The 22856-nt window shown below is 31.4% G+C and overlaps 1 protein-coding gene and 6 non-coding genes across 7 annotated transcripts; 6 read left to right on the plus strand and 1 right to left on the minus strand.

Annotated features, from left to right (window-relative positions):
- The first annotated feature begins 1279 nt into the window (after positions 1 to 1279).
- Positions 1280 to 1353, plus strand: TRNAV-CAC (transfer RNA valine (anticodon CAC)). Its single transcript has one exon. It is a non-coding gene; the product is annotated as a tRNA-Val (tRNA).
- Positions 1354 to 4042: 2689 nt separating this feature from the next.
- TRNAY-GUA (transfer RNA tyrosine (anticodon GUA)) lies at positions 4043 to 4114 on the plus strand. Its single transcript has one exon. It is a non-coding gene; the product is annotated as a tRNA-Tyr (tRNA).
- A 1991-nt stretch (positions 4115 to 6105) lies between these two features.
- On the plus strand, positions 6106 to 6179 carry TRNAV-CAC (transfer RNA valine (anticodon CAC)). The gene has a single exon. It is a non-coding gene; the product is annotated as a tRNA-Val (tRNA).
- Positions 6180 to 7316: 1137 nt separating this feature from the next.
- Positions 7317 to 7388, plus strand: TRNAD-GUC (transfer RNA aspartic acid (anticodon GUC)). Its single transcript has one exon. It is a non-coding gene; the product is annotated as a tRNA-Asp (tRNA).
- Positions 7389 to 14494: 7106 nt separating this feature from the next.
- TRNAD-GUC (transfer RNA aspartic acid (anticodon GUC)) lies at positions 14495 to 14566 on the plus strand. The gene has a single exon. It is a non-coding gene; the product is annotated as a tRNA-Asp (tRNA).
- Positions 14567 to 15009: 443 nt separating this feature from the next.
- On the plus strand, positions 15010 to 15083 carry TRNAV-CAC (transfer RNA valine (anticodon CAC)). The gene has a single exon. It is a non-coding gene; the product is annotated as a tRNA-Val (tRNA).
- A 2602-nt stretch (positions 15084 to 17685) lies between these two features.
- LOC107929307 (uncharacterized) lies at positions 17686 to 20940 on the minus strand. The gene is made up of 3 exons (XM_016860699.2): positions 20782 to 20940; positions 18390 to 20265; positions 17686 to 18301 (listed from the first exon to the last, which is right to left on the minus strand). The coding sequence occupies exons 2-3, from the start codon at positions 20247 to 20249 to the stop codon at positions 17972 to 17974; spliced, it is 2190 nt and encodes a 729-aa protein (XP_016716188.1). The 5' UTR covers positions 20250 to 20265; positions 20782 to 20940; the 3' UTR covers positions 17686 to 17971.
- Positions 20941 to 22856: the final 1916 nt, after the last annotated feature.

Below are 22856 nucleotides of genomic sequence, written 5' to 3' on the forward strand. Positions count from 1 at the left end.
TAGTCACTTAATTAATCACATATTTTTGTTATATTTTTTATAATAGTAAGATCACGTGACAATTCTAAAATTGACATGATAAGTTTAGCCTAGTAAGATTTATACATTATGTCTAGGGGTATAATCGAGCCGAGCCTGAATATTGTCAAGCTTGAGCTTGATACTTAGTTTGAGCTCAATCCAACTTTTATTTTTAAGTTAGAGTTTGGTTTGAGATATAATTGAGCTACTTGAGCTCGAGTTCGATTAAGCTCGTTTACCAATTTTTGCACTCAAGCTTGCTTTGATAATTAAGCTTATGGTTAATAGTATATATCAAGGATAATAATATAATTTGGTAATATGAAAATATGAAGAGCTTGATAAGGCTCATGAGTTGTTCAAGTAAAGTACTACGAAGCTCGAATTTGGCTTGATTGAGAGCTCAAGTTCAACTCAAATTAAATTTGGACTATTTGAAAAATTTTCAAATTAAATTTAAGTAATTTGCAAACACAAATATCTCATTTTCAATTTGGACTATTTGAAAAATAATTTATATATTAATTTAATCAGGATTTTAATGAGCATGCGTGAAAATCTCTTCTTAGTTTACAGCTTACACCTTCCAAAAACACCAATACCATCCATTCAACTCATACTTTGAGAATTTGAAGCTCCATGGCAAATGCAATGGTGACCTAATTTTGGCAAAATGCCAGTTTAAGAATGTTTCTTAAAAGTGCTTTTGGGACAAAAAGTACTTTTAGGACAAAAATATTTTTAAACAAGCTGTTTTTTCAGAGAAAAATACTTCTTTTAAACTAAAAATTGGCCTAAAAGCATTTTTTTCAGAAATTGAAAATTTTAGTTTATTCTTGAAAGCACTTTTGAAAAGCATTCCTAAACTAAGCTTAAGCACTTTTGGTTCGATAATTAAGATGACGACCATTGCAACTGTTCGATATTAGTCCCAACAGCGTAAGCAAGAATGGGGTTAAGCCCACTTTCATTAGGCTGGCCCATAAACAACACATACCAAAATAAATCTCATGTTAGCATGAAGTGCAATTGGATTGTCTTGTGATTTGTCACATCAACTTCATAAAGAAACTAATATTTTAATTAGTATTTTTCTTAAAGAAATGTGATTTGAAAAATTTTGAAAGATTAATGGCCAAATTAATAGAAAATGTAAATGTTGAGGGTTAAAATTATCATCATGCCATTTAATTATGGTTAATGTTGATAGCTTTTCGCATCATCTATAATTAATTAAAACAAACCACTCATCATCAGTGTCTGGGTGGTGTAGTTGGTTATCACGCTAGTCTCACACACTAGAGGTCCCCCATTCGAACACGGGCTCAGACATTTTTTTATTTTCTTCGGCTTGGCTTATCTATCTCAACTTTTTTAAAGTGCTGTTTAAATATGAGAGAAAATTATTCTTTTTTCTTTTTGAAACAGAGGGAAAAACTTATTAAGACTAAAAATAAATAGAAATTGCATAAATTTATTAATTTTTTAGTATATTTATGGGATAATACTTATTCATTTCATTTATTCTAAAAAATTTATGAAGTCAACCTAGTCATGGAAAGCAACAGAGTAAAATACAAACTGCATAATTCTTAAAAAAAAAAAATCCTATAATCGATTGATGATGGAAATTTGAGGAATGAATTTGGGAAGTTGCTAAATTTCCCAAAAAAAAAGCAACCAAAATTCCAAAATTATAAATTTATATTTGTAAATTTATAGCAACATAATTAAAAAAGAATGGTTCTCTCTCTCTCTCTCTCTCTCTCTCTCTCTCTCTCTCTCTCTCACAACACTGATTTAGCCAAAGAAAAGCCATTGAAATTAAAAAAGAAAAGAAAATCCCCATGGAAGCTTCTTTGAAATTGGTTGTTTTCTTCACTCTTTTTCTGGCATCTGGTAAGTAATTCAACAAGCAATCAATACAATATACATGCAGATGTGTTTTGGGTTTGTTAAATTTTTTATAGATTCATAAGTCAATGGTTACATTAATAGATTCGATATTGTCTTATTATTATGGTTTTATCTCCCATCTTTACAAGAGAGTTCTGCAAGACCAAATTTGAAGTACTCTTACTTTGTGGACTTGTCAGCATTGGATAAAGATCGGAGATAAAATTTCGATAAATATATATATACACACATTGGTATCGATATGATTTGATGTTTTATTCTAGCACCTGGGGTTTGTTTGAAAAAGAAACATTTACTAAAGTGTTGGTGTTGTTGTTGGAATGTATGCTGTTCTCGGATGCGGCAACGATGATCGAAGGTCAACAAAAGAAGCTGAAATGCAAAACCAAAGAGGATTGTGTGAGGCAGTGCACTTCTACCTTTCATGTTTGTACTCCTGCTGGTTATTGTGCATGTGCCGGCAGCAATCCTAATTGCTGTTAAGGACCTATAAGTTTTTACTCTATTTCATCCACATCCAATTTTATTAATAAGTTTGGAATTTTCTGGGAAATAATGTATTGTTGTTCGACGTTTTCAATGAAGTAAGTATGTACGATTATAATGTTTCTATGGTTTTCTTAATTACGAGATTAATCTCAAAACTATACATGAATTATGGTTTAATGTACGATTATATACATAAAAATTGATTTTATGCAATTTTATACATTAAAATTTTTAAAAAAAAAAGTTAGATTAATATATTATATTAATCTAACTTGTTGCATGTCAATATGTTTGGTCAGTTACAATTGACATTGCAATTGGTAGTGAGACTATTGTAGTACTTTTAAGTTGACTATTTTTGAGTCTAGCAAAATTAGGATATTGATCGGTAAAAGTACTCTTCGAGTTAGATTGCATTTTATCTCTTTTATTAAAAAAATAGATAAATTACTCCTCGTACATTAGATCAAATAGCAAATTTATTTTTTTTGTTAAAAATTTCTTTCATTTGTATTGTTAAAAACTAGCGTGATTGATGAAATAACCAAACAGTAACAAGTGGCGTGCCGTGTGTGCCTTATGCTGATGTATAAAGATCAATTTTTAAAAGTAGAAATGGATGAAAATTTTAACATGATGACAAATTTACTCTTTGATCTAATGTATAGATACTAATTTACTCATTTTTTAGTAGAAGGGACAAAATGTTATCTGATTCTTAATATAAAAATCTCTATAGTATAGTTTAAAAGATATAGACCGATTTGAGAGCTAAATTGAATTGATGTCGTAAACTTTTATACATTGAAGCTTCAATGGACCTTGGAATATAAAGATTAGAGAGTGTGCAATTTGGTTCATTGTGGAGAACTTATTTGAGTGCAACTACAATGTATTAAATTGGAAATACTTATTTGGGTGAGAGCATTCATTGTGAAAGTGCGAGAGGCTACAACAATATGCAAGGAGCGGTTGAAATTATATGATAGCTTGTACTAACAATATGTAGTGGATTTTTCACTAAGCATGGCATAATATAAGTTACTAAGGGTGAGTTTGGATGGGCGGTGCATTTACTTGCGGTTAGTGTAAAAACAGCGGTAGCGGTGAGATTAGATACTGTAGCAACACTGTAGCGTGAGACAAAAAGTAAGCTAAACGCACCGCACCACACCCAATCGCCCATCCAAACTCACCCTAAATCGAATTGCGTAATCATATTCATGTGTTTGATTATTTTTATTGCATTCACATGTTTCTTATTAAGTTACAACGATTTCAAAATGATTTACTAAACAATTTAGTAAAAATGTGATAATAATTTTCGAAATTACCCTTGTAAAATAAAATATAAAATATATTAATTTTAACATTTTCAATAATATTTATTATTAACAAACATATAATTTAAAAATAAATTTAATACTCTATTTATCATAAAATATATTAAAATTATTTTCTAACTAATTAAATTCCATAAAATAATATTACCTTCCATCATTCGGGTCAGTATGTTAAATACTGAATGGTGGGAAAAAAACAGAATAGATTATTAAGAGATTAGGTTGTTGTACTTATGTAACTATTTAAATAAATTAGTGAATTTGTCAATGAAGTCATTGTAGTATAGTGGTGAGTATTTCCGCCTGTAACGCGGGTGACCCGGGTTTGATCCCCGGCAACGGCGTAATTTTTGCAATTTCCCTAAATAGTATTGTACCTGTTCCATGGCAAAGCCCCGACCCTTGGATGGCAAAAATTGAACACGAATGGCTCGTCTCAGGGAAACCCGGGGAAAGCGGGTATGGGGGCTATTATTAGGGACCACAAAGGTAATTGGGTTAAAAGTTGTTCTCGCCATTTCCCTAAAGCCAACAGTGTTGAAGCGGAGCTTTGCGCAGTTAGAGACGGCCTCAAACTTGCCAGTTAATTTGAACATCACCCATCTTGAAATTGAAGTTGATGCCTTATTCCAAAAACTATTGTATCAAGTTACGCTGGGTTGATGATTGCAGGATGTTTCGAACTGAGACCAAGGATCCTCCTATTTTAAGATCAATATTATAAGAACTTGTTTGTTTTATTTATCTAAGTTCCTATAATAAGTATTATAAAATTAAATTAGTGAATTTGACAATAAAATTTTATAGTATAATAATTAAGTATTTTTATTTGTCACGTAAGTATTAAGGGTTCAATTTTTAACAATAGCGATAATTTTAGCTAAGATAACTACCGTTTTAGCTGTTGGATTTTAGTCCCAACAAGCCCTCCTTTAATAATTTGGACAATAATATTAAAATAATTTGATATGAAAATTTTATTTCTTCTTTTTATGGAAAAAGTATTTCATAAAGCATTTGGCATTTGAATCGCAAGAATTATGATTGAGACCATGTTATTGTTTCGAGTTTTTTCATTTTAATTAGGCATAATGTTAAATTTAGTCTTTAATGTTTTTATTTCATTGATTTAACTTTTATTTTTAAAAATAAATTAAATTAAATTTAGCCCGTAATATTAAAAAAAATTAAATTTGTCCATCAATATTTTAATAAAAATACTAATTAAAATTTTAAAATTTTAAAAATAACATTCTGCATGGCGATTAACATGTACTTTGTGTTAATATTTTTGAATTTTTATAATTCTTTTATATATTTTTTATTTTTTATATAAATTATTAGTTGGTTTAGCAGGTAAGATAAATAGTCTCATGTTAGCATGAAGTGTATTTGGGCTGTCCACGGGATGCCACACCAACTTCATTAAAAAAATGGATAAACTACACCTAGGGTCACAAAACTATTAGTAAATTAACGTTTTGGTCACTCAACTTCAAAATGTTACAAATGATCATTGAACTATTTAAAAGTTTTCCTTTAAGTTATTGGGTAGTTAAATTTGATGCTTTATGGCTTTCTCTATTCGCGTTGCCTGGATCAATTAAAAGCTCTTTTTCTCATTCTCTTCTACATTTCAGTTTTTCTCATGAAATAACTTTGGATGACACAAATCTGCAAACTAAAATTCAAACAACTTCTTTTTTTTTGATCTTCGGCACTAGCCATCAAATTGACTTGGATCTAAGGTATATTCTTTTACTCGTTGATGGGTGCTGATCCATCGTATCGATTGTCGAATAATCACTTGAATCCCGCTTGCAAAACTTCAAAAAAAAAAACCTTAACAACCTAGTGGCTTAAATAAAAACTTTGAAATAGTTCAGTGACTATTTTGTAACTTTTTAAAGTTTAGTGACTAAAACATAAATTTACTAATAGTTTAGCAATCTTGGGTGTAGTTTACCCTTAAAATACTAATATTTTAGTTAGTATTTCCATTAAAGAAAAATAATTTGATATTTTTTAAAAGGTTAATGGTTAAATTTAATTCAAAAAAGAATAATTCTATAATAGCTAAATTGACCAAAAGTGTATACGTGAGGTATAATAGCCAAATTGACTGAAAGTGTATACGTGAGGTCCACTAAAGAAAAGCAATTGGACACTTTTTGAAAGGTTAATTGGTCAAATTTAGCTCAAAAAAGAATAATAATATTATAATAGCTAAATTGACCGAAAGCGTATACATGAGGGCTAAATTTATCAATATCCCTGCATTAATAGCTTTTCATGTAATACTATAAAATGATAAAAGTGATGGCCTAATAACAACGTCTGGGTGGTGTAGTTGGTTATCACGCTAGTCTCACACACTAGAGGTCCCCGGTTCGAACCCGGGCTCAGACAATTCTTTTAATTGTCTTAAATAACTAATGAACCTTTTCCTCTTTGGCCTAAATTTTCTTACAAACTCGAAATTTTTTTAAGGGTAAACTAGTAAAATAGTCACTTTTGTTTGTCTCAGTTGACATTTTAGTCATTTATGTTTGAAATATTATATTTGAGTCACTTACATTATCGTGTTGTAATATTTTAATCACTGGGCCATTAATTGTTATTAACGGTGTAATGGTAAGTTGGCGTGACACGTTAAATCATCATTTCAAATGAAATTTTAGGTTAAATTCTACAAATGATCCCTATTTTTTTTTTATTTTGAGCAGTTTAATTTCTACTTTTATGTTCTTTTAACTTTCTTTTTTTCCCTTTATTTTCCATTTTCTTCTGGTTCTCCCTCTATTTTCCTCCATTCTTCATTTCTTTTAACATAGTTTTTCTATATTTTCCATTTGTTAAAACTAGTCCACAAGCTTGCCTCATTCAAAAAAATTAAATTGTTTAAAAAAATAAAAGTATAGGGACTAATTTTAACAAATAGAAAATATAGAAAAATTACGTTAAAAGAAATGGAGAATGGAGGAAAATAGAGGGAGAAGCAGAAGAGAATAACTAGTGAGTAGAAGTCTTGTTTAAATATGAGAGAAAAACTTTTTTTTTGGTGAATTACAATAGGAGGGTAAAGCCCTAATAGTAATGAGACTAGTGTGATTCAAACCTAGGCTACATCTAGACAGTGAACACCTAAGGCTAAAAAAAAGTTAGAATTTGCATATTAAGATTTTTAGTATATTTAGGAGCTAATAATTATTCATTTCATTATTGTGAAGTCAACCTAATAATGTAAGTAAACAGAGTAAAAGAAAATCCCCATAATTATAGAAAAAATCCTACAATCCAAGAGATTATGGAAATTTGAGGAATACTTTTGGGAAGTTCTCAAATTTCCCACACCAGCAATAAAAATTTCCAAATATTAATTTTAACATTTTCAATAATATTTATTATTAACAAACACATAATTTAATACTTTATTTAACATAAAAAAAATACTAAATAGTGGGGAAAAAGCAGAATAAATTATTAAGAGATTAGGTTGTTGTACTTTTATATACTATTTAATAGATTAGTAAACTCGTCAACGAAGTCGTTGTAGTATAGTGGTGAGTATTCCCGCCTGTCACGCGGGTGACCCGGGTTCGATCCCCGGCAACGCCGTATTTTTTGCAATTTCCTATATTTTCAGTTTTCACCATCATACTTCAGTGGTTAAATTCTGCTAGTACTCTCTGTACTTCACGAAAATTGTGGATTTAATCCCTACACTTTAATTCGGCCATTATTAATCCCTGTACTTTGCGAATACTACACTTGAAATGATTATGGAAAATTGAGGAATGAGTTTGGGAAGTTTGTAAATTTTCCAAAACAGCAATAAAAATTTCTAAACTTATATTTTTTTCCTTTTTTTTGTAAATATTTACATATGGAGCCAACCTACCAACAATATTTATAGAAAAAGAGTACTGTCACTAACACACACACACACAACACTCATTTACTCAAAGAAAATCCATTGAAATTAAAAAGGAAAAAATAAATTCCCATGGAGGCTTCTTTGAAATTAGTTGTTTTCTTCACTCTTTTGCTGTCATCTGGTAAGTCTTTCTATAAGCAATCAATACAAATATATATATTAGGGATATCAAAGTGTAATTTGACCATTCACTCAATTATAATTTTATAAAATATAAAAGGACCAATGTGATATTTTTCATTTTAAGGCCCTGGCTCTGCCAGCCCCCTTGAGACTGCCCCAATAAATTGTTGATGTATATTAATAAATTTGGTATGGTCTCCTATTAAGGTTTTGTTTTCATCTCTATTGAAAGTATTGCGAGCCTATCAGTATTAAAAAAAGATGGGAAATAAAAACTCCATCGGAAGACAAAACAAATTTATCCGTGAAGCTTCATTTTGTAAACTTATAAGACTCTCGATAGAATCAAGGCACATCAATATATATATATTTCGGCATCGTTATATTTTGATGTATTATTCTATTACTTAGGATTTATTTGAAAAAAAAAACATTTACTAAAGTGATGTTGTTTGAAGGTATGCTGTTCTCAGATGTACCAACGATGATCGAGGCTCAACAAAAATAGCTGAAATGCAAAACCGATGAGGATTGTGTGAGGCAGTGTACTACTGACTTACATGTTTGCACCCCTGCTGGTTATTGTGCATGTGCCGGCAGCAATCCTGAGTGTTGTTAAGGGCCTATAAGTTTTACCCTATTTCATCTACATCCAATATTATTAATATGTATGGCATTTGTGGGAAAAAAACGCCTTGTTGTTCGACGTTTTCAGTAAAATAAGTATTTACGAATATATTATTGTTTTTCAAGTTTCAAAATAATTGGTTGTGTTTGGTACTTTGTCATCATGGAATGTAATTCACTTGCTATCTAATTGTTGAGAATTTAATTACCCAAAATGAAAATAGTAAACAATTTTAAAAAACGTTGGTTAAAATTTTAAGAAAATTACATTGATATGTTTGTGTTATTATAGTTTACGACTTGTTGGTTAATTGAAATTGTAATTAATCGTGATATTATTATGAATGGACGAGAGTGAAGTTGCAACAATTCAAGGATTAGTTGAAGACTCCCAAACGTAGATTGACAAACTCAATTACGTAAATATCAATTGATTTTTTCTTTTTACATTCTCTTCTTTTTATGAATTAGTCGAGTGAGTATAACATCAATGCTCATTTGGACCAAAGACAATTCATGGGTAGAATCTTTGAGATATATTCTTGAACTAAGACATTCAACCAACTTTGGAAGGCATCTTAGTGTTTACTATAAAGGTATTTGTAAGGATAACTCTGAAGCTCTTGTATGATCAGATAAAGAAATGTCAAGATGTCTTAATAGTCTCTTAACTTTTGTGTCTTGCGGTGTTATAGTATTTGGGTCAGTTTATTATTGAGGTTAAAAAGTGCTATGAAAAAGAGTTTTTGAAAAGTTTGATAGTGTTTACCATTGTTGTCGGAAAATGCTTTTAAGAATATAAAATGTGAATTTTAGACATGATGTTATAAAGTAGAAGATTTAATGGGGGATAAATAGGTAACTTCATTGAAAAACAATTTTCTAAAAGCTGAAAGATAAAATTTAGACATTTTGACTTGCTTAATCAAAGTTTGAGTTGATAACTGGTTACGAATTCTTTTTTCCCTTGCAACCTTCTACTTATGAAGTGGCCTCTCATAGTGTTAAGATGCAACCTTTTACTTATGAGAAACATTGGGTTTCGCTGTGGAAGTCAGCTTCCCCCTAAACTCAAATACTTCCTTTAGAAATGTGTTCTCAAAATCCTTCCTACTGCAAACTTTTTTAAACCAAAGAGGGCTTGAATGTTCAAGATCATTGCCCTTTTTGTAGAAATAATGCTGAAACCATATGCCATTTGTTGAGGGACTGCATTACTGTTAGTAACTAGTGGGCGAGGTTTATACCCAAAGCTCTTCAGCTTCGCTCCCTGGACAATGACTAGGAGAATTGGATGTTTGCCAATTGTCATCTCCTAAGATACCCTGGAACATCACTTTCTCTTTCGCTTTGTGGGAGCTTTGGCCCCTTCGTAACTGCCTTGTTTTTAACAGCCCCATACAACAAGGAACAGTGACTTGTAGGGCTCTTGCAGGCGCCAGTGAGTCCTTTGCCCTTTCACCTGAAATCAAAGTCCGCTACCCACCTTCCATTGTACCTGTTCCATGGCAAGCCCCGACCCTCGGATGGCAAAAATTGAACACGAATGGTTCGTCTCAGGGAAACCCGGGGAAAGCGGGTGTGGGTGCTGTTATTAGGGACCACAAGGGTAATTGGGTTAAGGGATGTATTGATTTGAACATCACCCATCTTGAAATTGAAGTTGCATCAACTTCAATTATTAGCTTTATTCCGAACATTATTTATCTAAGGTCCTATTTTCTACCAAAAAAAAAAAGTTGTACGTATATTATTGATTAATGACAATCCAGTAAGCACTATAAAATTAAATTAGTGAATTTGACAATGAAATCTTGTAGTATAGTGATGAGTATTCCTGTCTATCATATACGTAATTAGGGTTCAATCTTTGACAATAGTGATAATTTTAGCTACGGCTCTGTTTGTTTTAATGTAAAAGCTTTTACGTATTTTTTCACAATTTCACTTTTACAATACTTTTTACATATTTCATCATCTCATAACACATTCATTAAACTTTTATCATAATTTCCTTATTCGCATATTAAATTGTTTCACACTTAAACTTTTGTACATTTTTCATTTTAGTCCCTATTGCCATGTAATTTAATTTTCACCATATAAGCACTTTAATCAAACAATTCATTATAATATCTTATTTCACATAACAAATTTTCATGCATATCACTTCTCTTATTTCAATTATAAATTTTATAAAGTTTACAATTTAATCCTTAACATCATGAAGATTCATTATTTACTATAATTTCACCTTAACATCACTTCATAATCAATTCACTACTTATCATAAATCACAAATGTATGTTTGTTTCATTAAAAATAACTTTTATGAAATATTTTCAGGAAATTTACCAAACAACAGAAAATTATTTTTCCTAGATTCTGTAATAGGCCCAATTTGCCCGGCCCGTTAATAAAATAAACCAAACCAAAGTTTAAAAGTCCACAGTCCAAATACATGGGCCTAACGTGGCCCAAATCATTTTAACCTAAACTACCCAAACACTAGCCTAGCCTAAAACCTAAACCAAACCCATTAAACCCAGCCCCAAATTACGAGCCCGATAGCCCAAAACAGAAAAAATCAGCAGTAGGGAACCCTAGAACCTCCAGCGCCGCAGCAGAGCCAGGCCTCCTCCTCGCACGTGTTGCGCCTGTGCGCCAAATCCACGCGAGCCTCTACGTCCACTGCTCTGTACGCCTGCAACAAACAAAAACGAACAAAGCAGCAGGCAAAAAGGAGCAAAAATAGAAGAAAGGGCAGAAAAAAGAGATGTATTTTGATTTTTTTTTTGGATCCAGCTATATAAAAGCCATTTTTCTGTATTTGAAAAGGGGGAGAAGAACCCACGCATACTGTATCACACACAATATCAATAGAAAGAATCAAAAACAAAGTTTTTTTTGAGTTTTGGGAGGTGATTCGCATGTATTTTCTTCTTTTCTCCGTTTTTTATATTTATTTATTTTCTCTTTACTGTTCTTGTTTTTGATTTACCATATGAAAAATAATAGAAAGATGTTGAGAAATCAGAAAAACATACCTTGCGGTCGAATCCTCATTCTCTCCGTTGCAGTCGGGGCTGGAGCAAGGGTTCGGAGGTCTCGCTTTGTACGATTTTTCAGGAAGCGGCGCAACAAGTTTTGTTCATTTTTTTTTGTTTTCTTTTCGATTAGGGGAAAATATTAGATGGCTTAGGGTTTTGTGTTTTAGATGGGGAAGGGACCGTCGTCGTTTGAGGCTAGGGCCATGGCTTCGAAACGGCGTCGTTTGTAAGCATAGATCCGCGCGGTGACCAGATCCGAGGGAGGGATCCGCGCGTTTTGCCTTTATGGATTATTTGTGCAGCAAGTCCTTCTAGATTTTATATGACTTTGATTCAATTGTTTTATTTATTTTAATTTATACATTATATTTGATTCAGATTTCGATTAAGTAGAGTTTAGAACAGTGTTGTTTTGACGATTCCAATCCCTAAGCCAAAGAGGATTTTGCGTTAAATTGCCATAATGGTCCCTACGATATTCAGGGGTTTTCAATACAGATGTTTGCTTATTTATTTCAAATCAACCCTTGGAATTTTTGTTTGATTTTAAAATAAATCTATTTTTTCATTAAATTAAACATTTTATTATTAATTTCATTTATTCTTATTATATTTTTATATATATCAATTAGTCAAATTTTACCATAAACTCTTTTTTTATATAATATTACTTATGTATTCATTACTTAATTTTATAAATATTTTTATATATGTTTAGGATATTACCTTAATATAATTTATACATAACTTTTATTTTTTGTTCACGTATATATATATATATAATTAACCTCAAGTTTTTAATAATACTTCATATTTTTATATAGGTATATGTAGTATTTTTTTAGTATATATGTGTATATATATATAATAATATGTTATTAATTTCAAATGATATTTTTTTATGTATAGAAACCTTATTCCTTTTAAATTCGTTATTTTATTTCATTTATTTAACTTTTGTACATTATTACTATGTATGTATGATTGTTTATACTAGATTTTTTTTTATAAATTAAAATATAAGTACTAATTTTATGTTATTCACTTTTATTTTATTTCCCCTTTTTTAAAATCTTTCAATAGACTTTATTTAAACCTTTTATTTGTTTTTTTGGTTCAATTACCAAAATCGTATCAAATATTCATCTTATTCATTGTTACTATTTTTTTTCTCTTTTTCTTTTTCTCATTGTTTCGAAGTTTTTTTATTGATTATTAATTTTTAGGTTGCTTAATTATTAATGTGGATGTTTGTATAACATGATTAAAGAATGTTTGTATTAGCCTATTACTTGCTTGATTGCTTCTAGTTTAAATTTAGATACTTATTTATCCTTTACATTACATGTATTGATATTTAATTATGTTCTATTTGTAAGAATTGCATTTTATTAAAGCATTATAATTGTTTTATTTCAAAGTTCCTAAAAAAGCGTGGTGTTCATAAGCTCCCGAGAGAATTGTACCTTAACTTACTGGGCTTCAATTTTTCTCGATGAATTTAGATCATCAAGTGTTCATTTTGTTAAAACCATATGATTGTTAAAATGAAATTCTTAAGATTACAAAATGTTGGATCCTAACTTACTGGATACGACATTTTGTTGTCCCGATTTTAAAATGAAGGCAATATTTGAGGTTTAGGAATTTCAAGAAATTGAATCCTAACTTACTGGATTCTGGTTTCTCGATTGACTTAAACAATCAAGTAACCTTCATTAAACACATGACTTTCTTAAGAAGGGAACAAATCTAATTTCGAAGATTAAATTGTTACACCCTAACTCACTGAGTGTAGCAATTTATTTCTGCAAAATGAGTACATCTTGCTGCTCAAGTTGGTTTATTCAAATTCAAAATTTAAAAGGATTGTATTTTTAAAATCTTTTCAAAATTTCCACTCTAAGACATTAACCGATCAATCTGGTACCAATTTTGGGCGTCACGAGGGTGCTAACCCTTCCTCGTGCGTAACCGACTCCCGAACCTGTTTTCTCAAAATTCGCAGACCTAAAATTATTTTCAAGGTGATCCGATCGCACCTCAATAAAAGATCGGTGGCGACTCCCATTTTCATTTTTTTTAAAAAGTCGAATTCCGTTTTCAAATCAATATAAAAATGGTTTCGACAGATTCATCCAAACACCAAAAACTATTTGCTTTTTTTAGAAAAGTATGTTCTTTTCCAGAAATTATTTTTAGTGAAATAAACGAAACCTTAGACAACAACCATTATAACTATTCGATTTTAGTCTCAACTACGTAACCAAAAATCGGGTCAAGTCCACCTTTAATAATTTTAGTTTAAAAAAAAAGATTTGGCCTACAACTTTTTAAAAAAAAATCAAATTTATCCATCAACCTTTTGAAAAAGAGTCGAATTAATATCTTTTAATGAAAATACTAATTAAAATTTTAAAAATAACATTCTGCATGGCAATCAACATTTACTTCGTTTTAATATTTTTGAATTTTTATGAAATTTTTATAATTATTTTAGAATTTTGATTTTTTTTATAATTCTTAAATTATTAGTTGAGATAGCATGTAAATAGTCTAATGTCAGTATGTAATGTATTTGGGCTGCCAGCGGGATGCCACACCAACTTCATTAAGAAAAATGCGTAAACATCCTCTTGTGCATGATTGTTTTTATTATATTCACATGTTCCTTCTCAAGTTACAATGATTTCAATTTGATTTATGAAACACTTTAATAGAAATGTGATAATAGTTTTCGAAATTACACTTCTAAAATACAATATAAAGTTAATTAATTTTAACATTTTTAATAATATTTATTATTAGCAAACATAAAATTTAAAAATAAATTTAATACTTTATTTAACATAAAAAATATTAAAATTAATTTTCAAATAATTAAAATCCATAAAATAATTTTATCTTCCATCATTCCGGTCATTATGTTCAATACTAAATGGTGGAAAAAGAACAGAAGAAGATAAATTAGAGAGTTTATCATTGCAGTCGTTGTAGTATAGTGGTGAGTATTCCCGCCTGTCACGCGGGTGACCCGGGTTCGATCCCCGGCAACGGCGCATTTTGCAATTTCCTATATTTTCAGTTTTCACCATCATAAGTGGTTAAATTCTGCTAGTACTCCCTGTACTTCACGAAAATTGTGGATTTAATCACTACATTTTAGTTTGGTCATTATTAGTCCTGTACTTTCAAATAGTTTAGTGACTATTTCATAATTTTTTAAAGTTTAGTGACCAAAACATAAATTTACAAATAGTTTAGCAATCTTGGGTGTAGTTTACCCTTAAAATTTTAATGTTTTAGTTAGTATTTCCATTAAAGAAAAGCAATTTGACACTTTTTAAAAGGTTAATATCTAAATTTAGCTCAAAAATAATAATACTATAATAGCTAAATTGACAGAAAGTGTATACGTGTGGGCTAAATTTATCAATATCCATACATTAATAGCTTTTTTTGTTATACTATAAAATTTTGAAACTAATTGCTTGTCATCAACGTCTGGGTGGTGTCGTTGGTTATCACGCTAGTTTCACACACCAGAGGTCCCCGGTTCGAACCCGGGCTCAGACAATTCAAATGAAAATTTTAAAACCTTTCTCTTCGGCCTGAATTTTCTAACGAACTTATTATTATTATTTTTTAAATACGGCTCTATCTGAATTTCTTTTGGACAACTAGTTTTAGAGTAAAGTCATGTTTAAATATAAGAGTTTTTTTTTTGTGAATTACAATAGGAGGATAAAGTTTTAACAGTAACGAGACTAACGTAACTCGAACTTAGACTATATTTGGGTCGGTGAACCTAAGACTAAAGAGAATTAGAATTTGCATATTAAGATTTTTTTTAGTATATTTAAAACTTAATAATTATTCATTTCATTTATTTAAAAAAATAATCGTGAAGTCAACCTAATAATGTAAGGAAACAGATTGAAAGAAGATCTGCATAATTATAGAAAAAAAATCCTACAATCGAAAAGATTATGTAAATTTGAGGTATACTTTTGGGAAGTTCCTAAATTTCCCAAACTTAAATCTGTTTTCCTTTTTTATAAAATTAACATGGAGCCAACCTAGTGACATTTTTTATAGCAGTAGAGTACTCACACACAGACAACACTCATTTACCCAAAGAAAAGCTACTGAATTTGTTTAAAAGAAACACCACCACCGTGGAGGCTGCTTTGAAACTAGTTGTCTTCTTCACTCTTTTGCTCTCATCTGGTAAGTCTTTTTATAAGCAACCGTTGTGTTTCGAGTTTGCAAGAGATTTACAGATCAAGTGGTATATTAATAGATTCGGTATTATCTCATATTAAGATTTTATTTTTTTACTTTTGCATGAGAGTCATGCAAGACCAATTTTGAAGCACTCACTCTTTGTGAACTTGCTAGTATTTGACAAAGATTAAAGATAAAACCATGATGAAAGACAAAACAAGACTTATTAATTTGTAATACTTTCGTTAGAATCAAGGCACATTTACATGTATATAGGGGTGAAGGGAGGGATTCTGGTCAGACCTGATTATGAGTCAGAGTCAGGTTATTTGTTTAAACCCAGAGTCCTACTTAGAAAATGGGAGGGTTTGAGTAAAAATATAGAATTGAAAAATAAATTTTTACGAAAAAAATAAGACTTATTTTCTAAATAGTTCAAGTTTTGAGTAAGATTCTGGACCAGACTTGAGCAAAATTTTAAGTCATTTTTAGGTCAAGCTTGAGCCAAGAAAAAGGACCTAAAATTTTGCTTTGTCCCAACCTGACTCACTCCATGGTCAGGTCTGTCTTTGTCTCCCTCCCGAAATTGAATTTTATAAGTTAATACATAATAAAATTATAGTTTCTCTTCCTAAAATAAAATTTCGATAAGTCTATATGTTGGATGTATCGGTATTGATATATTCTGAGAGTTTGTCCGAAGAGGAAACATTTACTAGTTTTTGTGTTGTTTGAAGGTATGTTGTTCTCGGATGTGCCAACGATGATCGAAGCGCAAAAGCAACTGAAATGCGAAACCGAGTGCATCAGTGTGATACTAACTTTAATGTTTGTACTCCTGCTGGCTATTGTTCTTGTGCCGGCAGCAATCCTAATTGCTGTTGAGGACCTATAATTTTTCCCCTTTTTTATGTATTTTTATAATTTCATTAAAGCAGCAAAATTAGTATATTGAAATATGAAATCAAAAAGATTAAGATATGCCATTAGAAATGATTAGCCTTACTCCATGTTTCAAGGATAGCTAATATAAGGGGGAATTTAGGGGGAGGCAGGGACTTGGCCCTAAAATAATAAAATTATAAATTGATATATGATAAAGTTGCAATTTAATCCTCTCAAAAATGGAAAAAATAATAATCTTCTAACATTGATGAAATTATAAATTAATAAATAATAAAATTTAAGGTTTCAATCCTCACCAACTGATAATTGTTATATTCATTTAAGTTTTATTATTTCTAAAATTTAATGTGCCAAACATATTATCGTATAAGCAATACCTTATCAGCTTGTTATTTCAATACCTTATCGTATGTGCAAACGGTAATGGTTGCCATTTGTGTTAAGATTAGAATTTCAAAATTCAGAAAATATAAAAACTTAGAATGATCTAATTAGAGAATATTGACCAAATTTATAATTATACGCATAATACAAGACTGGTATTTGAATTTAACCAAACGGATTTAGCTACCACGGTTTAAGTAAGTACTAAAATTTTAAATTTCAATGAGTTAATAGATTAAAATTGACCAATTTGAAAAATACCGAAACTAAAATTGATGAAATCATAGGACTAAATCCGAGAATTTGGGAGGAATAAGCAATTAAGAAGTCAATATGTGTAACATGGAATCCCCTGCATTTACAACAGTATCATGGAGCTCTGACAATGATACATAAGTACATCATGATATAGTCTCTACAGACAGGATTTGCAGTCACTTGGTTTTTCTCTCAAAAGAAAAACAGCATTTATTACTGAATTATTGAAGTGGGAAATAGTTAAAAAAGGGATAAGACAAAGAAGATGGTAATTGGTGAAAATTTTGATAGAATCTGAGGACAAAAATGGGCAACTCAGATCATTATTGTTAATATGAACAACGTTTTTTTTACCTTCAAATCTACTTTGGTTCCATGTTCCAACCCAGACATAGTAAAAATATTTTTTCAGGTAAAAATTTTCTATGATTTACTGCCCCTCATAGCTCCATAGTCTCAATAGCTACATCACTATTTCTTTTTTTGCCTTGCTATCAAAGTTACAATATGAACAGTATGGTGTTTTTTTTCCCTATTCTAATTCTCTAATTATGGAACTCAAGAATGAACCAATAGTGCAATGAAGAAATTCGTGTCCTCGAGGAACTCGGATTATCGAATGTGCATCCCGATTTGCCGAGTAAGATGTGTGACATCCCCCTATACAGTAACCCCTTGCTTTTCAATGTCTAAACACGAGCAATTGGAGAGAAGGGAGGGTTAATCACGTAGGATGGTGGGATTGGCATCGCTCTCTTGCCGGCTTTTTTCTTCTTCTCCTCTTCCGTGACCGCTTCGATTAAGAATTTCACTTCATCCTCAAGAAATGATTTCAGTGAATTGCATTCGGGCAAATGATTGGTTTGTGGTTCACCGGTAGCCGTGGGGGTTTCACTACCATGCAATATGGCGACACAAATGGAAAATGCTTGTAATGCAGACAACTTTGCATGGAAATCAACTGCATACCCTCCTTCGATGGCTGTCATGGTCAATGCCGGTGTATTCTCTTTGGCACCCTACATGATAATCAAAATTTAGTAACGGGTAACATTAATTAACCCTGCAGAATCGAAAAGTTGCTTCGGAGTAAGATTAAAACCTTACCTGAAGAAAAAGTTCAAAAGGCTGCTCACTGTCCACTAACACTTGATCTTCGGAACAATTTATACTCGGGTTGCCAAAAACTACAAGGGGACAAGCCATGTCCCAGCCACCGCAATCGCAGCCTCCGCCATTCCTCCACCTATCGAGTAATGATGAAGGACCCGAAGTCTCGGTACTAGGATATCCATGGTTTCCGGTCGGAATAACCACCTTCACCTTTTCTTGGATCTTGCTATCTTGTACGTTGCTTTTGCATTCTTCAACCATAGAGAGATTGAGTAGGTTTAAATGCCTCGTATAGCCTATTTTATCGCCTCGTCTGTTTTTCAAGCTCTCTCTCTTCTTAAATGGTACTTGAATGACTACGGCAGCAGTTTCAAGGCTCGGGTGCAAATTCGCAGGTAACAATGGAGTTGATCCATTTACGGATTCGACCTCATCGCTGTCCGAAGCAACATTTAAATGATCTTTCAGCCTCACTGCATTAGAGCCATCATCTGATTCATAGCAACCCACATCTGAGCCTGGACTAGGACAGACCCGGGTTTTACGAACATCAGGGGATTCTTGGACGGAAACATGCTGTCTTGCATGCGCAATGTCATACAAAACAAATTCTGTAACCATGGAGTTTTCAAGAACCCCATTATCTTTAATTTCTGAGCACAAACAGCACGAGACTTGCATCTGCGCAACAATGGAAGAATCTTTGCTACTATCACTCAATCCCCATATACTCGCATTGCTCTTCTTTCTATTGCCGACTGAGTGAAACCTATATACCCAATTGAAAGCATTATCTTGTTTCCATTGTTTGGCCAGAAAAACAACATCTTCCGGTTGATTCATTGAGAACTCGAAAAATGGCATTCCAAGTTTCACTCCCAACTTGAGACAACCATGTAGGTGAACTGGTGAACTTGCCGTTGGTGATTGAACTCTATCTTTCGTAGTGAACAAGGAATCCGGTTCGGAATTCCGAGGTGAATGAGAGAAGTCGTGTAACAAAGATTTCCGAAATGTCTTATTTCTCCTAGCATTTTCCATCCCGGCTTCTGCTGTATAACCCAATGGACTTCGCAATGACTTTGATTTCATGAACGGATCAAACATCTTTTTAATAGGACTAAATCTAGGCCTTGAGCTGGTCCAGGAAAACCGGTCACTTTCCGACGATGATGGCGAACAAGACGCTTCCACCTTAGCAGATAACGACTTATGCAGTTTTTGAACCGTGTCTTCTTCAAGAAGATCATTCCCATCATCTAAAGGACGAACAACTGGTTCACATCCAAAACTTACATCCTTCTTGTTACCTATCCTGACACTTTCCACCAACTGTTTCCCTCTCTTATCTAAATTTTTATTATCCGAACTTAAACAGATTTCAATAAAGCCACTCGATGAACATGGCTCGACATAAGGTTTGTTAACCGAACCTGATTTCAAGTTTGAGCCAACAGACATCACTGAGTTCCTTTCATCTTCTGAATTACAAAGAGAATCGACAAACCTAAACGAATAAGACGTATCACTACTACGCGACAATTCAATTTTCCTCCGGCCCTCGACGGTACCAGTCTTTTTCATTTTACTTACCTCTTTAGAGCTTTGATATATAGATCCACGCTTTAACTCAGCATTGCTTTCCGCCCCAATAGATCTACATTGCATGTTCTTACAAGAAGCACTACGGTAACGGCGGAAGCTGATTTCGGTAAACCCTTCCTTTACCTTCAATATCTCATCTTTACGAGCCGATTTTCCTTTCGGATATCGCTTCTCGATGTTCGAACATTGTCGAGGAGGTGGAAGAACAGTGTTGGGACTCAGATCTAATGTATCCATCTCTAATCCCATTGATTCATTTACAGTCCTGCAAGAAAATGCAATGCAAGTCATATAAACACAAATTCGAGCTAAAAAAGAAAAAGGCCATCATCTTCAACAATCCACAAATTAAATTGATCTTAACATTAGAAATAAAATTCATTTGGTAAAAGGTTTGAACTTTATTAAAAATAAAAATAGAAACTTTATTTTTCACTTGCATTTCAAGCTAACAAAAAGGGGGCAAAGTGAAAGACAAAAAATGGGGATACCCACCATTATAGATCTTAGAGAAGTGAATTAAAAGAAAACCCCAAAACTAAGCAGATACAAGCAAAACCACAATACCCATTTTTCAACTCAGTTTCTCTCATGAAAAAATCTACAAGAGAAAGAACACCAAAAATCCTTTCTTTTAAGAACAAACCAGACATGAAAGAGTACTTAGAATTGTAAAAGAAACACCCAACAAAAACAAAAGTACAATGTAAAAAGCAAGACATAACAAGAACTGGAACAGTAACTAGAAAACAAAAGTATGATATAGACATAAAAAGCATGCCTTGCCTTGCCTTGCCTTGCCTTTGCCCCTTTTCCTTGACTGTGTGCTATAGATTGTGTTTTTAACAAAAAAGAGTGAGAGTCAAGTATATTTGAGTGTTTTCTTTTTCTTTCTCTCTCACATGATCTCTCATGAGAGACAATGAGCTGCTCAGCTTCTGTTTATGTCTTGTAATAAAGCAATCTTGTTCCAATTCATCATCATATGCTTGTTTCCTATATTAGGTAAAAACATCACTTTGGTCCCTCTTAATTTTTCATATTAAGCAATTTGATCCATTTTAGCAAAATTTAAACAATTTAATCTTTCTTAATTTTGAAAGCGAACAACAGCTTAACAAAATATATAAATATTGGAAATTTAATTTTCTATTATATCGATCAAAATTATGTATAATTGATATATATTAAATTGATATATATTAATTTTCTATTATATCGATCAAAATTATGTATAATTGATATATATTAAATTGCTTTGTTTTTTTAAAGAGACCAACTTGCTCAATTTTGAATTTAAAAGGGACCGGAAAAACAATTTTACCCCCATATTACGATTTTGCTACAACTTTTCCAGCCAAAGGGTGTTAATGGGGGCACCCGTTTGGGGAAAGACAAAAATACCAATAAACAATGCTAATCTAATTTCTTTGTAATGGGTATTTCTGGGTTTTCACATAAGTTATTAATAAAAAAATATTCTTTAATAGAAAAGGGGTAAGGGGGTGACTGTATCACTGGCACAGTACTATTATCTTAATGGCTTTGGGAAGTGTACATTGTATCAAAAAACTGGATTCCCATAATTAATTTAACTATTTCCCAAACAATTAATTTAGGACATTAATGATGTTGTAAATTGCGGATCTGTCTCATTGGAATTACAATAAACCCCCTCCCCAATCATAAATGCTATGGAGTGTGGACCAATTTTGTTAACAAATTTGCCCTAAACTATGTTTAGATTAAGAAATAATAATGTTTCAACCACTTGGCACAGTGCTAAATAATTAAAGCCAGAAAAATTAGCCGTTGGCATTATTAGATATTTTCTTTTTTGGTATATTTGAATGAAGAGGGGTGGATTGGTCAAATTATGGAAAAAAATTTTGATGAGTAAATTTTGAAAATTTAAAACTTCTCCAAAACTATTATAAACTAATGTAGAAGATTAATTGATAAATTATTTTATGTACCTTTCTCACTATGTCATTTATGGTCTTTTTTCAATTATTTAATGTATTTCAGTAATTTTTTATATGTCATTAACATATAATTTTGGTAAATTTTTAACCCTAAACCCCACCTCGAACCTGAACCTAGGTTCAAGATTCAATGTTCAAGATTTAGGGTTTGAGTTTGATGTTTGGGGTCTAGTGTTTAAGGTTCGAGTTCAATGTTTAGGGTTCTAGTTTTGAGGTTTGGGATTTAGAGTTCAAAGTTTAAGGTAAAAATACCAAAATTATGTGTCAATGACATGGAAAAAATTTGTTGAAATGTTATTAAATAATTGGAAGGAGACAGTGGATGATGTGATGGAAAGAGTTTATAAAATAATTTATCATATTAATATATAATATGATTAAAAAAAGGTTATTAAAATAGTAACTTAAAATAAAGGTAATCAACTAGATTTTAATAATTGGTACTTTTTTTTTCAATATTGTTTAAATTGGATTGGTTAATGTACTTATCTCGCTCAAAATTAGTTGAATCGAGTTAAAAAAATCGGTTGAACTGACAATTTTAATCATTTTTATTTTTTATGAATTTTTAATAATTTATTTAATTGTTGATGATTTGAATATGTATTTTTTAAAAAATGTAACGTGCTTTATTACTACGCCTAATGCTTATTAATACATTAATTATATTTTTAATTGATATTTATATATTTACACTTATCATAGCCCTATAATTTAGACCTACTTTTCGTTGTGAACAACTTAAAGTGAGTTCAACAATCGAATTTAGTGGTAGACCTTTCCTTTGCATCATTCAATTGGGTCCTAAAATATGTACTACAACCAAATCAGTGTTAGGATTGGACATTCAAGTGACTTAATTGTAATAGAA

The sequence above is a fragment of the Gossypium hirsutum genome, chromosome D03 (assembly GCF_007990345.1).
Source record: "Gossypium hirsutum isolate 1008001.06 chromosome D03, Gossypium_hirsutum_v2.1, whole genome shotgun sequence".
Lineage (NCBI taxonomy): Eukaryota > Viridiplantae > Streptophyta > Magnoliopsida > Malvales > Malvaceae > Gossypium > Gossypium hirsutum.